Source organism: Chlorocebus sabaeus, chromosome 12 (genome assembly GCF_047675955.1).
Source record: "Chlorocebus sabaeus isolate Y175 chromosome 12, mChlSab1.0.hap1, whole genome shotgun sequence".
In the NCBI taxonomy this organism is placed as follows: domain Eukaryota; kingdom Metazoa; phylum Chordata; class Mammalia; order Primates; family Cercopithecidae; genus Chlorocebus; species Chlorocebus sabaeus.
Window position 1 is genome coordinate 64,065,405 of NC_132915.1, and position 18,531 is coordinate 64,083,935.

Here is an 18,531-nt window from a genome sequence, read left to right on the forward strand (position 1 = left end):
TGTCATTTCCATCTTACAGAAGAATAAAATGAGTCTCAGGTTAAGTTACTTTCTCAAGGCTAAGAAATCTGGCTTTCTAGCCCCCAGTTCCTCTTCTCCTCCTGGTGAAAATCCTACTTTCCTTTTTCCTTCTTTCTTCATGGCAGGTCTGTCATCAAAGAACTAAAATAAGGTGAAGGTTAATCCTGCCCTGACTTTGGAGTCTCAATCTGTCTTCACCAACTTAAGCTCTGAAGTAGAAGACTAAGATTTGAACCCTGACAGCCTGACTCAATTGTCTGTGTTCTTAACCACTATAGGAGCTTGCTATATTTTTAAACTTTAAGTCTACAGCACATTTTATAACACCAGGTTGCCTCACTTCACCAAGATGTCTGGCCCTTTTAGTTCAATTATTTAACCATGCCCAGGCCAGCTTTTAGGACAGGTCCTTTGAAACCAGTCTTTGACTGAATAGGCTGTAGACTCAACCCTCAGTTCCTAATGGAGAATGAATTTTCCACAGTCACTAGTGGCTAGAAGTAGGTGTTTGTCCCCTTGAGTTCCATAGCTAGGACTTCTTCAATTAAACCATTTCCTAGACTCTCCTTGTCTCAACTAATTTCCGACCTTCTGTCATTCTAACCTCTCACTCATAATTCACATTTTGTCATTCTTGTTTCAGCCAAACAGGAAAAACCTTTGAATTAACAAGTAATGGGGAAAACACTTAGTCACCCAGTCTTCTCTCACAGTATTTACATGCCCCAGGGAATCTTAAATTAATCTTTATTATCCAGTCTGAAAACTTTCTTCCTGCCTTTATGATCTCAAACAAGGCTGGTTACTTTCTTTCCTTACAGTCTGCCTTTATTCTCTCTCATACATTTAGTTTATTCTCTTAGATAGTTGTGCAAAGTGATATTTTAACCACTTTTCTCATCATTCCTTCTTTTTCTTCATCATAGACCTCTTAGGAAATCTGACTTTCTAGCCCCCAATTCCTCTTCTTCTGATGAAAATCCTACTTTGCTTTCTCCTTCTTCTTTCTTCATGGCGGGTCTGTCATCAAAGAGCCAGAACAAGATGAAGGTTAATCCTGCCCCTACTTTGGAGTCTCAATCTGTCTTTAGCAACTCAGGCTCTGAATCTTGGAATCTACTGCTTTACTTTACTCTTCAACTCAAAGAGAGAGATATGTGTTCAGTATTCAGTTGTTGTGTAGAGCCTGAACCCCAGGTATCCCTCAGAACTAGTGAGGGAATGGCCTGTTGCACCCAGATAAATTACTGGCAGAGGCTGTTAGACCCTCATTAGGTTAAAAAATAATCAGGGATATTTAGAATTAAATTTAATAAGAAATGTAAAATCCAGTAAGAAAATATTATAACTCTATCAAGAGTTATAAAATAATATTTTTAAACAAATAGAGAGGTTTTACTGGTCTGAAGGGATAAATGGCATGGGAGAAACTGATTTTATTAACTAATCCATTAATATATTGAGTATGAACATAGCCTGTCCAGGGACTGGAGAATCTCAACACAAATAGAAACACCAATACTCCTCTAGTGCCCTGCCTTAATCAGGTAGCTATCTATGCCCCCTGAGAAAGTCCCTGCACAAAGGGCATAGGCCATACACCAGCTCTAAATCCTAGATGGGACTAAATTATCTGAGCTATGCATATTACACTGCTTTGGAGAAGCTAAGCTTCAATGATTAGCAGAAGCCCTTGTATCATGCAGTTGTAAATATGCCACTAACCAGTCAAAATAAAGCTCCACAAAATATATCAATCCCATCTCACGTAAGTATAAAACTTCTCCCATGTTTATTCAGCTAGTAATCATCCAGTAACCATTCATCCTAATAATCACAAGAATAAAATGTAACAAGGAAGAAATGTACTAGTCCAGTAGAACAAACTACGAGCTGCATAGCTGGGTTGTAAGCATAGTCCAGAGAAGATTCATAGCCATTTGCTTATGTATTGCTGGTAAGCTGACTATATAGACATGATCATCATGCACAAAGGAGTGGCGTCCCAGGAGGACGCCAACAGCTATCTCTCTGTCTCTCTCATAGGAATACAGCATGTTACCAGATAGGGGACTAATATTGCAAAAATGTCAACTCTGTCCAAATTAGTGTGTATAATCTAAATCTATTTACTCTCAAATCCTTGGGTAAGCCTAGCTGAACATCCCAGTTTCATCTTGGTAACAATTTGTACAAATGGTAACCACAAAGAAAAAGCCTCTAGTAGATATAGAAAAGAGAAAGATAGGAATCAAAGCACACCACTACAAAAGTCATCAGATCACAAAGGTAGACAGCAAGAGGAGAACAAAGGAACTACAAAACACTCAGAAAACAACAAAATGACAACAGTAAATACCTATCTATAATTACTTTAAATGTAAATAGATTGAATTCTTCCATCAAAAGACTGACTAGAATTGTTGAATGAAAAAACAAAACAAACAAAAAACAAGATCTAACAATATACTACCCACAAGAGAGTTACTTTAGCTTTAAGGACATACATAGGCTGAAAGTGAAGGGATGTAAAAAGATATTCTGTGCAAATGGTAACTGAAAGAGGGCAAGGATGGCTATACTTATGTCAGACAAATCTGTCATAAAAGACAAAAAGTTCATTATTTAATGATAAATAAAAGGGCCAATTCATAAATAGTATATAACACTAGTGAGTATAAATGCATACAACCACAAAGCACTTAAATGTATAAGGCCAAAGGAAGACAGCAAGAAAGGAACAAAGGAACTACGAAACACTCAGAAAACAATTAACAAAATGGCAATAGTAAATACTTACCTATCTATAATTACTTTAAATATATAAGGCAAAGATAAACAGAACTGAAGGGAGAAATAGACAGCAGTACAGTAATAGTAGAGAACCTCATTAATCCACTTTCAACAACAGAATCATTCAGAAACAGAATCAAGGAAACAGTAGACTTGAATAACACTGTGACCAAAGGGACCTAGCAGATATATACAGAACATTCCATCCCCAAACAGCAGAATATGTTGTTCTTTTCCCAGTATAAATCATATGTTGGGCCACAAAACATGTTTTAACAAATGTAAAAAGATTGGAAGTATATTAAGTATCTTTCCTAACCACATGGTATGAAACTAGAATAACCAATGGATGAAAAAAGAAATCAAAAAGGTGAAGTAAAAATACCTTTATATAATGGAAACATAACAAAACTTATGGGATGCAGTAAAAGTTGTTCTAAGAGAGAAGTTTATTGCAATAAATGCCTACATTAAGGAAAAAAAGAGAAAGATCTCAATTAAACAACCTACCTTTATACCTTAAGGAACTAGGAAAAGAACAAATTAAGCCCAAAGTTAGCAGAAGGAAGGAGTGAGAGTAAAAATAAATAAAATGGAGAATAGAAAAACAATAAGAAAAATTAATGAAACTAAGAATTGGTTTATTGAAAAGATAAACCCTATTGACAAACCCTTAAGTAAACTTTTATTTTTAGAAGAGAAGACTCTAAAATCCAAAATGAAAGAGAATAGATTACAACTGATGCCACAAAAATAAAAGGGGTCACAAGAGACTATTATAAAGTTATACGCCAACAAATTGAATAACCTAGAAGAAATGGATAAATTCCTAGAGACATGCAACCTGCCAAGCCTGATTAACAAAGGAAAAATCTGAACAGACTAATAAGTAAGGAGATCGAATTAGTAATCAAAAACCTCCCAGCAGGCCAGGTGCAGTGGCCCACGCCTGTAATCCCAGCACTTTGGGAGGTCAAGGCAGGCAGTTAACCAGATGGCTTCACAGGTTAATTCTATCAAACATTTAAAAAAGAATTAACATTAGTCCTTCTTAAACTCTTCCTAAAATTGAAAAAGAGAGAATACTTTCAAACTCATTTTATCATGCCAGCATTACTCTGATACCAAAGCCAAAGACACTACAAGAAAAGAAAAGTATTGGCCAATACTTCTGATAGATGCAAAAATCCTCAACAAAATACTAGCAAATAAATCCATTATCACAGTAAGAGAATCATATATCATGACCAAGTAGGTCTTATCTCTAGGACACAAAGATCACTTAACATATGCAAATTAATCAATGTGATATACCACATCAACAGAGTGAAGGATAAAAACCACATTATCTCAGTAGATACAGAAAATGCATATGATCGATTGTTTTTCAAAAGGGCGTTAAAACTGTTCATTGGGAAATGAACAGTCTTTTCAACAAATGGTGCTGGTAGAACTGGATATACGCATACAAAAATATAAAAATAAAAATGAACCCCTACTTCACACCATATACAAGAATTACTGCAAAATAGATCAAAGACTTAAATGTAAGAGCTAAAACTATACAACTCTTTTTAATTTTGTTTATTTATTTATTTTTGGAGTCTTGCTCTGCTGCCCAGACTGGAGTGTGGTGGTGCAATCATGGCTCATTGGCCAGCCTCAATGCTGGCCTCAAGTGATCATCCCACCTCAGCCTCCTGAATAGCTGGGATCACAGGCTGCACCATTGTGCCTAATTTTAGTTTTTGTAGAGATGAGATCTCACTATGTTGCCCAGATTCGTCTTGAACTTCTGGGCTCAAGCAATTCTCCTGCCTCAACCTCCCAAAGTGCTGGGATTACAGGTGTGAGTCACTGCATCTGGGCTATAAAACTTTTAGAAAAAGAAATAGGAGTAAATTCTAATGACCTTGGATTAGGAATGGTTTCTTAACTATGACACCAAAAACACAAATGACCAAAGAAAAAACAAATAGGACTTCATCAAAATAAAAAATTTTGTTGCTTCAAAGCAAACTTTCAAGAAAATGAAAAGACAACTCAGAATGGTACAAAATATTCGCAAATCATATATTTGATAAGGGCCTTCTATCCAGAATATATAAAGAACTCTTACAGTTCAGTGATAAAGAGACAACACAATTTTAAAATGGTCAAAGACATTAACGGGAACAGTAGACACTGTGGACTACTAGAGGGGGAGGGGTTGCGGATGCAATATACCTATGCCACAAAAGTGCACGTGTACCCCCTGTATGTAAAACAAAAGTTGAAATTTTTAAAAAATGGTCAAATAATCTGAATAGACATTTCTTCAAAGGAAAAATATACAAATAGCTAATAAGCACATGAAAAGATACTCAACATCATCATTAGTCATTAGGGAAATGCTAATCAAAACCACAGTGAGATACTATTTCACAGCCTTTAAAATTACTAAAGTAAAAAACATGAGCAATAACAAGTGCTAGAGAGAATGTGGAGAAATTGGGACACTCATACATTGTGAGGAGGGAATGTAAAATAGTACAGATACTGTGGAAAACTGTTAAGCAGTTCCCCAAAAAATTAAACATAAAGTTACCATTTGACCTATTGATTCTACTCCTAGGTATATACTCAAGAGGAATGAAAACATGTTTACACAAAAACTTATACATGGATGTTCATAGCCGTATTCTTCACAGTAGCCAAAAGGTAGAAACAAACCAAATGCCCAAATATGTATGAATAGATAAGTAAAATGTGGTACATCCAAACATTGACATATTGTTCAGATGTAAAAAGGAATGAAGTACTGATACATACTACAACATGAATGAACCTTGGAAACATTATTCTAAGTGAAAGAAACCAGTTTCAAAAGACCACATATTTTATGCTTCTATTTATGTAAAATGTCCAGAATACACAAATCCACAGAGACAGAGAGTAGATTAGTGTCCACCAGGGACTGAGAGGAGAGGTGAGATTGAGAGTATATGTATGAGGTGTCTTTGGGGGATGATGAATATGTTCTGGAATTAACAACGATGGTTGCATAACCATGAATATACTAAAAGCCACTCAATTATACACTTTCAGGGTGTGAATTTTATATTATATGAATCATAGATTTAAAAAAAAAAAAAAACTTGAACAATTGTAGGGTTGGGTTTCTAGGACCTGGAGCCAGAGAATCCTCTTGGAGGAGTGAATCAAGTAGCTCAAGATCAGAGTAGGAGTTGGTAGCCTAGGATAGAATTTTTGAGGGCCAAGGAAGGAAGTTTCTTTTTAATCTTGTGAGCCATGGGCCAAGGAGGACCTTAGGGGGCCAGAAGAGCTTTAAAGTAGATATTCAATACAACTCAGAGGCAGAGGGGTTGCTACAGCCCACTCTCTGAGGGGGCAAATTCTATGGAGACATTACCTAGGAATTACTAGAAGCATTAAGGGTAGAAAGCTGCCGGGCGCGGTGGCTCACGCTTGTAATCCCAGCACTTCGGGAGGCAAAGGCAGGTGGATCACCTGAGGTCGGGAGTTCAAGGCCAGCCTGACCAACATGGAGAAACCCTGTCTCTACTAAAAATACAAAATTAGCTGGGGTGGTGGCGCATGCCTGTAATCCCAGCTACTTGGGAGGCTGAGGCAGGAGAATTGTTTGAACCTGGGAGGCGGAGGTTGTAGTGAGCCGAGATCGCGCCATTGCACTCCAGCCTGGGCAGAAAGAGCGAAACTCCGTCTCAAAAAAAAAAAAAGAGTAGAAAGCTTAGGAGCACTGTCAGCCTTCAGGCTAAATTCTAGATTGCTTGGTATAATACATAGGCTTAAGAGAACTGGGAAGCACTTAATCCGTATCATCCAAATAACTAAAGCATCTTCTCCTCCAGGAATACCTCTATGTCCTCCTTTCCCTGACTTCCATCCCCTCTTCTGTGCACCTCCAATCTGTATCTCTGCCCTTACATTAGATTGAAATTTTATTTTGTATTTGTCTTTCCTACTAGGAATAGGAGTACCAAGATGGTCAGGGATGACGTTTTCCTCATCTCATAACCCTAGGACCTAGCACAGGGCCTGAACCTGCCAAGAACTCAGTAAATGCTTGCTGAACCAAGGAAGAACCAAAGAGACTATAGGAATATTTCATTCAGGGGAGAAAGATCTATTGATTATATATATATACACACACACACATATATGTGTATATATGTGTGTATATATATATTTGTTTGTTCATAGCATGGTAACAGGCTCACTATTTGTAATAGTTTGTAACAAACACCTCTATGTTTTGATGTGATGATTTTGTCAAGTAGTTATCAGGCTTTTACTATACTAAAGTCCTTGAAGTCAGAGACTGTCTTACTCATCGTTTTATCCCTCCACGGCATCCAGTACACTGGCAATAGATGCTCAGTCATGATTTATTAATTTAAATTTAGTTAAGAAAGTTTAGGACAAGCTGACTTGGAAAACAGCCTCAGATATATTAAGACAAAGTGCTAAAATTGACTTATGAGGGAAGGCTGGGTTTCTGTGTTTGGCACTAAAATTGGTGCAGACCATCTTGTTGTCTGTGGAGACATAATCTAGGAAGTACTAGAAGCATTGATGGTGGAGAACTCCTCAGGAGTTACTTGTCCTGTTGCCTCCAGAAAGCTTGAATACTTGAGTATTTTTATTTTTATTATATTTCTTGATTATTTTGATTAAAGAGACAAAATCGCATGCTTAAATAGATATCTTCAGCAAGAAAGTGTGGGGATCTAGTGAAGTCTTCACTAGCAGCCAACATCCCAGTCCGATATACACAGGGGCATCCATCTCATCGTTTATCCCATCTTTTTTCAGAACATGAGAGATATCTGCAAGCCAACAACAAAGAATTCAACAGTATTTTTGTATATCCGGTGAGTGTCTTCCCTCTGGCTGTTTCAGAAGGGGGTCAGTATTCTGTAATATTCTTCTTTGTTGGGGAAGCATGAAATTCTTTGTAGATGTAGATCCTATAACACAGATTCTATTACACTTTCTTTCAAGCTCCTAAACAATGAGTGGTGCAATGAAGGCTCAGAAGCCAAAATTAATCCAGTGACATAAGCTAGGGAGAGAATGTCTCAGATTTCAGGTTTATATGTAACTCCCAGAAAATAAATACTGTAGCTTTTTCTTGCACAAATGAAAGCATAGTTCTACAATTTTATTTTTTCACTTAGACATTTATCTATGACAATACATATAGATATCCCTCATTTATTTAATAGCGACATTGTTTTTCATTATATTGATAAACCTTGATTTATTTAGTCAGTCTTCTATTGATGAACATTTATTTTTTTTTTTTATTTTATTTTTTTTTTTGAGACGGAGTCTTGCTCTGTCGCCCGGGCTGGAGTGCAGTGACCGGATCTCGGCTCACTGCAAGCTCCGCCTCCCGGGTTCACGCCATTCTCCTGCCTCAGCCTCCCGAGTAGCTGGGACTACAGGCGCCCGCCACCTCGCCCGGCTAGTTTTTTGTATTTTTTAGTAGAGACGGGGTTTCACCGTGTTAGCCAGGATGGTCTCGATCTCCTGACCTCGTGATCCACCCGTCTCGGCCTCCCAAAGTGCTGGGATTACAGGCTTGAGCCACCGCGCCCGGCCTATTGATGAACATTTAAATGTCTCCAGTGTTTTGCTATGCTAAATGGTGCTGAATGAACACCATTATACATATATTTTGGCACATTTGTGTGACTGTATCTTGTGAAAGTTTCCTAAAAGTAAATTGGCTGTATCAAAAGAAAAACACACTAAAAATTTAAAATTATCAGAGGCCAGATTGCCCCCAAAAATAATTATATCCATTTATGTTTCTACTTAGAGACTGCCCGTTTCTCCACATTCTTATCAAACTCGCTATTATCAATCTTTTTCATCTTTGCCAGCTCTTAGATGAAAATGACATTCATGTTAATTAGCCTTTTGTATTTCTTTTTCTGGAAAATACCTGTTAATGATCTTTGCTCACTTTCTATTGGATTGTTCATTTTTCACTTATTTATGTATCTATGACTAAGTAATTCATGAAAAGATATATATTGAAAAGGCATGTTCCAATACCCCATCCTTGTCCATATCTGCTCCCCTGAGGGAACCACGGTTAGTTTTCTTGTGTCTATTAATCAGATTAGTGTCTCTTTGTGCAAATAAAGCAAATACAAATATATAGTCTTATTTTCCTATTTTTACACTATTCTGAACCTTAACAATGTATCCTGGAGATGTTTTCATCATCATAATTTTATAATAGTTTTTTTCTTTTTTTTCCTTCTTCAGCTATAATATATAGTATTTGCTCTGCAGATTTAACATATTTTATTTAATCAGTTCCTTTTAAATGGACATTTGGGTTGTTTTCAGTCTTCTATGATCACAAGCAATGGTTTTATACATAATATAATTACATGCATGTGTAGCTATGTATACATATACATAGCTATAATTATATAAAAATATATGTTTGTGGTCTCTGTGGGGTATTAGTTTATGATTTCTGAGTAGGAGTGGTATATTGTCCAATCTCACACTGCTATAAATAACTACCTGAGACTGGGTAATGTGTGAAGAAAAGAGGTTTAACGACTCACAGTTCCTCAGGCATAACTGGAAGCATGACTGGGAGGCCTCAGGAAACTTTCAATCATGGCAGAAGACAAAGGGGAAGCAAGCACCTTCTTCATGTGGTGGCAGGAAAGACAGAGAGAGAGTGAAGGGGATCCTACACTTTTAAATCATCAGATCTTGTGAGAACACAAGAATAGCATGGGGGAAATCCGCCTCCATGATTCAATCACCCCCCACCAGGTCCCTCCCCAACACTGGGAATGACAATTAAACATGAGATTTGGGTGGGGGACACAGAGCCAAACCATATCAAATGGTTCTGGATAATAATAGTATCCAAGATATGACCATGAGAGCAGGTTTCTCTCTTCTGTATCTTCTAGACCTACATAACAAGCTGTGGGGACAGTAAATCTAGGTTTGGGCATCTGACAGATCTGAGCTTGAATATAGCTCAGCCTTTACTAACCTTAATGTCTTAGGCAAGTTTGTTAACTTCTCTGATCTTCAGTTCTTTCATCTGTAAAATGGGCATAATAATGTTCACCTTGCATGGTGATCATAGGAGTTAAGTATGGTTCTGAAAATATTAGTTCTGTTTCTCTAATAATTAGCCCTTGGAAAAAGGGTATCTCATTTATCTCTGCATACAGAGTATATCTGTGATACAGTTTCTATCACAATGTTATGCACATAGCCAACATTCAATAAATATATATTGAATATTTAATGAGTGAATGAACAGATGTGACTGATTCTGATATATTTAACACCATTTCATTTCCCTGGCCCTGAGCATTGCTCATTTTCCTATTTCTCTGCCTTCTTCCACTGTGACTCCTTGTCATCTTCCCAACTCCTAACTACTGATTCTCATTATATCCTTGGCCTTTTATTCTCTTCTATTTTCCCAGTTAACCTTCAGTCCCATATCACTGCCCAAAGGAAAAAATAACCAAACCAAAATTAACCACCTCTATCATGTTTAAATTTTATCACCTCTGCCAAGAGGACTAAACTCTGAGGAACTTCATAGTTAAGGAGATGTTATTAGGATATTGCTTCTGGTTTTACATTTAAGAGCAAAATGAAACACTCTAATTGCTAAGTTAGTAAATAAATACCTGTACTTCTATCTTGAGGCAGAATGCTACCTACGTCAGTAGAAACCTGAAATACATTAAATGACTATAAAATCAAATGGAAAATCAACAGTGAAGGCTAGCTACATCAGTAAGGCCACCTCTCAGAAGATCTTTGGGTCCAAGTATCACAGTCATCTGGACTTAGACACTGAGAAATTCAAAGTATCTTATGATCAAAGAAAGCTATTTCCATGTTAGAATTATATACTCTCATGACAAGAAGGGCCCTTAGAGATCATTTCACTAGAACTTTGTTCGAGACAGACCATGAGCTTCTCCAGAAGAGACCCTGTCTAATTATTTTTCAGCCTCCACTAGTATAGTTCAGCATAGGACTGTGAACAGAGCAAGCCTTGAGAAATGCTATAGTGTCTGATTGATTATTATTTGGAAAATCATGGAGAGAACACCAGGGAAATCTTGGTTTTGGCTTGGATCTTTAAACTCCTAAGTGCTAAGTTATTTGACCAGCTTCTCGTCCCTGAGGAAATAGACCTTGGGCAATGCTTGACTGGATAGCCTATCTAACTTTCTGGGTGGGGACACAAGATTCAGGTTTTAGTCTTAGCACTGAATGGTTTTAATTCTCTGAGAGAAAGACTTTGATGCCCCTCTAAGGCAGGGCCTAGCAAGAATTCTTCTTGCTTGAGCGGTATCTGTACTCCAGGCCAGCAGGTAGGTTCTTCTTTTTAAAAAAAAAAAAAAACTGTAAGTTCAGGGGCACATGTACAGGATGTGCAGGTTTGTTGCATAGGTAAGCCTGTGTCATGGGGATTTTTTGTACAGATCGGTCAGGTATTAAGCCTAGTATCCATTAGTTATTTTTATTCTTTTGTTCTGTCCTTTTAAATGGAAGAGGTAGGAGATAAGCCCTGAACTTAGAGAATTATTTGGTCTTATTCTCCTGCTTTTAGAGCTCTTAGATTTGAGCTCTGACATCTTAGGACAAATGATTTAAGACTCCAAGGTAGAAAGTAAGATGGTCCTGTGAACATCTTGAGATCAGAATCGAGGAATTAGACATGTTCCCATTTTCACTCAGCAAAATAATAGCTTAGATATAAGCCAAAACTCTTTAAATCCTCTTAGGACAATTAAGGGCCAAATGATTCTCCAATGCTGATAGTGACCACTATCGAAACCTTCAGTGGGCTAGGGTTGAAAGACAGTTTTTTGCTTTTAGCATCTGACATCCTTCAACATTGCAAAAAGCACAGAAAGGCACACCAGACTGAGTTTGCCCGGCTAAGGAAAGCTTTGTTAGAGAGCTCTGGATGCAGTACCTCAATTTCCTCATCCTCAAAAGTACCCCCCTCATAGGGTTGTTGTGAGGAGTAAATGAGTTGCTACATATAAAATGCTAGAAAAGTGCCTTTCATGTAGTAAGTACTCAATAAATGTAAGTTTTTATTGCTGTTGATTTGATTATCATTTTTACTATCAATAACATCAATAAACAAGAACTCTATCAGGCAGAGATACATTCCCCCAAGTATCATATAGAGCAGCCTTGCCTTCTTTCTACCCTCTAGGCCTCTCTAGGCCTCAAGAAAAAGGGGGAAATTAGAGAGATTCCTTCCCTCTCTCCCTCCCCGTGCTGGTGGTTGGAGTCGGGGTGCTTTGGTGGCTTTTTCGCATTTCACTCAGTGGTTTTGGTCTTTTTTGTAGGGGAGGGATAGACTGGGAGGTAGGGGCAGCTGCTTATTAACCCAGTTTTGAGCTGTCTTTTGTCTAATTGTGTATTTCTTGTTTGTTTGTTTGTTTACTCACAGAACAATACCATCAAGACATCCAAATATAGTGTCTTTAATTTCCTGCCCCTGAACCTATTTGAACAGTTCCAGAGACTTGCAAATGCATATTTCCTCATTTTGCTATTTTTACAGGTATTGCTTTTGGGGGCCTTTTTCACAGAGTATTTTACGAATCTCTCTGGGGTCAGGCTGTATTATCAGTTTTTCTCCTCCCTAAACTGGAAAATATCTTCTGTCTTTAGACAACAGGAACATGGATGACTGGAGTCTCAGACCAGTCCCTTAGAATAGCTGTGGTCAGGATCAGCTAGTGTATAGCAAGCCTCTATACAAGGAAAGGGACAAGGTCACCACATTCTAAGGAAGGGGAGCTCCTCATCATGGCTGCATTGCCACAGTTCAGCTTGACCATAGGGGGCTACAGATTCTTCACCCCAACCACAACTCCAACTCTATTCCTCCTTCTTGTCCCAGCCTCCCTGACATAAAATCAACATGTGGGAGTGCTAAAGAAGGTTTAGGATGGTTTAGAATATGAGTGCCAGCATAAGAACAGGAAGCAGGGCAGGGTAGGCCCAAATTGGGAGAGAGGGACAGATCATGTCACTCCTCCTTGTACTGAAGGGTGTGGGAGAGCATGTAGTTTTTCTGTATCTACTCTTACCCACTGTCCACACCCATTACTTTTCACTGTCAAAGGAGAAATGACTCTTTGCCATCAACACAAAGGTTGTGGGGTTCAGTATAGATAGGTAGCAACTTAGAGCCTTTTATTCTTTTCTCCTCCCTTGGGAAATGTTTGCTTATATTTGGGGGGTTATATGAAAGATACAACAGTGGAAAGCAACTAGGATAGTTGGAATTTGTATGAACAAATGGAGGTGAAAATGATGTTGAGGGTGAGGGATGTGGTGGCGGGGGGGGATATATTATCCTTTGAGTTTTCTGACCCAAGATTCTCTCCCTTTCCCTCTCTTAGTTGATTCCCCAGATCTCCTCCTTGACATGGTATACAACTATGACACCCCTGATGGTGGTGCTGTCCATAACAGCCGTGAAAGATGCCATCGACGATCTGGTGAAGTGGCTTCCTCGGCCTCTAGTTCCTCACTGCACCTAGTCAGATTGTGGGCATGAAGGGCTTCCCAGAACTACCTAGTGCTAACAAGAAACCCTGAATGGAAAGAGATATTTTCCTTTCTCCTTTCCTTATCCATCCCAGAGTAATATGCAGTACCTTTAGGCCCAAGATTGGTGGTCTATGTATGGCCAGAAAAGGGCAAAACAAGGTCTTTCTCTGTCTTCCTACTACCACCACTTTTAGCCCCTTTCCCAAGCCTCCTTCCATCTTTAATAACCCACTCTTTCTTTACTCCTCTCTCAGTTTTTTCTAGCTTTGTTCTCATCCTTTTTCCTCTGCTCCTCCTCCCACTCTATATTCCCTGTCCCTTCATCCATCTGCCCCTGCTTCATCTCTCCTATTCTTTCTCTTTCTTGTTATGTCTCCACATTTCCTGTCTCCTCTCCAACTCTATTTTCCTTTCCAACTTTCAATTCTATTAAGTGTGCACAGCTAGGAACCCTCTGTCCTGGCCTTGAAAGAGAAACTGGCTGACAGTGAGTGCTGCATGGCTTCCTCTTTGCCTCTTACAGCAGGCCTAGCATAGAGGGGTGAGAGTAAGGACCCAGTACCATGCCTACTAGTGGGATTTGGAAAGCCAGTCCTATAGACCTGCTTGCAGTTTCCCTAAGAGGGTCTTTCTGATTTTGCCAGAATAGATTTTTAGCCTAGTTTGAGAGCACCTTGTTTCCTCAGCACTTTATCTCTATAAACCCAGGATTAGCATGTTGTGGTTTACCTTTCAGTCACAACTTTGATGTATAAAAATATAACTTTATTTCTCTATTATTAGTGTGATAGTTAGCATGGAAACATCTGTCTTTAGAACATTAATGGATTCTGACATGGTTTTTGTCCATTCTACTATAGCCTTTGGTCAGGTCATCTTTTCTGTTAGCAATCCAAACAGAGTATTGAAGTTGGCCCCACTGCTGTAGTGTTTGGTCATAGCTATCTAAAGTGTTGCAGGAATGGAAATAACTTTATTTCTCTATAACTGAATTCAGTTTAGCTTATAACCAAATGCATACCCCATCTTAACTCTCTCCAATGAGAACCAAAAATTAATTTGCCAATTCACTGTAACCCAATTACTTCTGGTTTAGAATTCAGTCTCTCTATGATAAATATCTAGACAATTTTGAATTCTGACAAATTCAGGATTCTCTCTGCCCCACTCCCAGTCCTACCCTTTACTCAGGGAGTAATCTCAACTGGAAGGAAGAGATTTATGTGAATCCTGGCATCAGGACATAGCCTCTATTTGTTTCCCTTCTATTTGGTCTTTAAATATTGGCCTCTTTCCTCAGCCACTATAGAAGCCTTTGTATGTCAACCATGGTTGGAGGTAAGGTAGGAGTCTACTTGAGAATACGCAGCTTTCCCCGCACCTACCCAGGCACATGGGATTCTGTAGCCCTGCGCATCATTTGAATTGTGTCCTCTGCAGCTTTTGATATGTTATTCTCATTCCCCCAGGTTTTTTGCTTTTGATATTTAAAACCAAGATTTTGCCTCTTTCTTCTCCCTGGATTCTTTTCCTGCCCTCTCTTCCCAGCTTCCCAGAGATAATCAACCTCTTGGCCTGGTTTTAAGGAAAGAAGGGCTTGGGATAGGAGAAAAGGAGAATTACAAAGAAGAGAACTACATTGTGTAATATTTCAAAATGTTAATCTTCTATATGCAGTTTGTTATAGGTCTATTTCCTGAACATTTTCTTGTGTGATTTTAGAAAAGGCATCAAAGTGACGATCGAGTCAACAACCTACCTGTTCTGCTACTGGTGAATGGCAAGTAAGTTCTTCTAGGGAAGCTAGTTTAGGTAGAATCAGTCCTGAGAAAGGGTTGGGCTTAGTTCAGGACACTGAAAAGAACCTCAGACATAGAAATAATTTGTTTCTAGATCTAGCATGCCCTGAATTTGTCATGTCACCTCAGATAACTGCGTGGGCCTCATTTTTCTTTTCTATAAAATAGAAATAATATTCTCTACCTTAGAGGGTGCTTGTGAAAATAGAAATAAAATAATATATATTAAAGTAATCAATATTTTATGGTATTACTATGCAAGTGATATTATTAGTGTGATAGTTAGCATGGAAACATCTGTCTTTAGAACATTAATGGATTCTGACATGGTTTTTGTCCATTCTACTATAGCCTTTGGTCAGGTCATCTTTTCTGTTAGCAATCCAAACAGAGTATTGAAGTTGGCGCCACTGCTGTAGTGTTTGATCATAGCTATCTAAAGTGTTGCAGGAATGGAAAAAGGAAGGCATATTCCTATGTAAGGCAAAATATGAAGACTGTCCTAAGAGGTACAAAAAATTACTATAGAAATTAATAAAAAATAAGCAATTATAACTGGTTAAAGGAATCAAGGAAGACTTTCTGGAAGCGGTGTGGTGTTTGTACTAGGCCTTAAGGGAAGGGGAAGAATTCGACAAGTAGAGACTGTGTGAAAGGAAAATGGACCAGTGTGAGCAGAAGCATGATTGCAAGAAAGTGCAAACCTGAAGGAGTTCAGGATTGAGGTCCAGCCTTTATTATGGTGGCCTTATCAAACACGCAATAGCTGTAGTATTTATCATATAATTCTATCATCTCAAGAGCTTGGGCAGCTAATCCTGTTGTGTATTGTGTCTGCTGATTCTTACTCATGGTGGATTGTTTCCTCAAGAGTTTTGACCTGTTGAAATGTCCCATAAGATACCACCAAAAAAGTCAGTTGTAGTTAAAAAGAAAAGAAGGGAAATAGAAATAAAAAGAAAAGAGAAGACAAAACTGAATATATTAAGAATTGCTAACCAAAAGGATTTAGTCAAATCAACTCACCCAAGTAGCTTGAGCACTTGGGTTTTATAAGATTATTGAAGAATTTGTCATAGAGGGATTTTAAGGTGGGATTTAACAGACAAAACCCTGGTTAGACTCTGTAAGCTACCGAGTAACTGATTAGTTTAATATGCAGAGGTGAGGTTGGTTGTTGAAATAGTCTACGTTCCAGAAAACAGCTTTCTTTTTCTAGAACACATGGGTCTAAACAGAGCTGCTATTTTAAACGTTTGTCTGTTTTATAAGTTATAATTTTTGTCATTTTTCATTTCTCAATAATTTTGTTTACAAACACATCGTTAGTAGAACCTTCTTTAAGGGAATTCTATGTGGCTGGAGGTGAGATTGTATCCCTTTATAAGGGTTTGTGTTTGTTTCTGCCAGTTGACTCAAGGGTATTACCTGCTGATACCTAATTTGAAAGAAGTATAAATTTGAGCCCCATCCAATATGAGGTTACAGATTTTCAGGGAAGAGTCCTCCACTCACTAACGCCCGCAACCCTCCAGACTAAGATAGACAAACTTTCTTGCCAGCGAGCCAATTTTTTTTTAGATCGCTCTTTCACTAATGGTGTTGTCCTTCAAGGGTCCTGACTTTATGAGAAATTCTTAGTTTTAACTCACTGACTCTCAAAATCATAAGGCTTTATCTCTTGTCCCTCTGGTGGGAGAAACTGAAATTCAAATTATTAGATTATTAAAACTGGCAATCCTTCCCCAACCCAGGGCAAGAACAGCTTCAGAACATGCTTACTGTTTTGGATTACAAGATTGAGTATTTTAAATCAGTAAGGAATGTCTTCACCTCTCCCAAATCTGGGACACATGATGGTTATAATGTCCAGGAACAAACTGGTAATAGTTTGGCAGCTCCTTATGTAAGAAATTATAAATTTTTGTATCTCCAGGAGAAGCCAGAATGTGACAGCACTTGTTCCTCTTTATGTTTTACTGGTGACAACCATGGAAGATAGAATGCCAGAGTAACAGTGAATGTCAAGTCAAGACAAAATAAAACAAACACCCAGACATCTGTCTCCAAGGCTTGTAGCTACTACTCTACAGTACTGTCAGAAAAGTATTTAAAAGAAACAGTGGATTTATATAAAAGGATTTTTTTTGGAAAAGTTGGCCCTCCTCAAAGCAGCCGTCTTCTTAGGAAAGGTGTTCTAGGAATACCCATGCCTATGCGTAGCTGGCAAAGTGGTGATGTATGTCATGCCCTGAAGATAACAATTCTGCATTCAGAGACAAAACAGACAGTGTCCTGTAGACTCTCTTTCCCGCTCTTTGGGTGCTTGGTATCATATAACTGTTGCAAGGATATAGCTCATGTTTCCAAAATGCTTGTGGCAATATGTACATTCTTCTTAGTCTTTTCTCAGGGAGGAAGGATTTATGGACCCTGTTTATTTGTGGAAATTGAGGTTGAAAAAAAAAAAAAAAGAGGAGGGCAGCAAACCACTATTATTGTAGAATCTGCTCATACTGCCAGGCTGCCTTTTATGGAAAGTAGGGATGTGAGGATCAAAGATAATCTAATTTTAACATAAGTAGATAAAGGCTGGGTGCAGTGGCTCACACCTGTAATCCCAGCACTTTGGGAGGCTGAGGCAGGCGGATCATGAAGTCAGGAGTTTGAGACCAGCCTGGCCAATATGGTGAAACCTCGTCTCTACTAAAAATACAAAAACTAGCCGGGCGTAGTGACCCAAGCCTGTAGTCCCAGTTATTCGGGAGGCTGAGGCAGAAGAATTGCTTGAACCCGGGAGGCGGAGGGTGCAGTGAGCCGAGATCATGCCACTGTACTCCAGCCTGGCAGACAGAGTGAGACTCTCAAAACAAAACAAAACAAAAGTAGATAAAAGTGATGTGACCTTATGATAGAACACATTTAAGTTATCAAAAAGAATGAGCTACAACTTCTATAAATGCTCTCCAAGATGGACTGTTAAATGAAAAATGCAAAGTGCAGAAAATTATGTATCTGGTGTGTGGCTTTTAAATGTGATTTACATGTGTGTTATATGTGATTACATGGATTGATATTTTCTAGAAATAAATATAAAAATATTATTAACAGTGGCTATCCTTGGGGAGCAAAACTAAAGACTGGTGACAGAGAAGACTTTAATATTTTCCTTTTACACGCTTTACCATTGGAATTATTTTACTTTAAAAATCTTTTTTTTTTTTTTAAATATTTTTGAGGAAGGGCCTTGCTGTATTGCTCGGGTGGTCTTGAACTGCTGGCCTCAAGCAGTCCTCCC

General features: G+C 38.3%; 1 protein-coding gene across 1 annotated transcript in view; it reads left to right on the forward strand.

Moving 5' to 3' along the window:
• Window positions 1-18,531, forward strand: part of LOC103219230 (phospholipid-transporting ATPase FetA-like) — a 109,800-nt gene that overhangs the window by 27,842 nt on the left and 63,427 nt on the right. Inside the window, exons 2-5 of the mRNA XM_073022226.1 lie at window positions 7,651-7,709; window positions 12,323-12,436; window positions 13,284-13,382; window positions 15,157-15,218. Of these exons, the coding sequence (XP_072878327.1) occupies window positions 7,651-7,709; window positions 12,323-12,436; window positions 13,284-13,382; window positions 15,157-15,218 (334 nt within the window). The remainder of the gene's footprint in view (window positions 1-7,650; window positions 7,710-12,322; window positions 12,437-13,283; window positions 13,383-15,156; window positions 15,219-18,531) is intronic.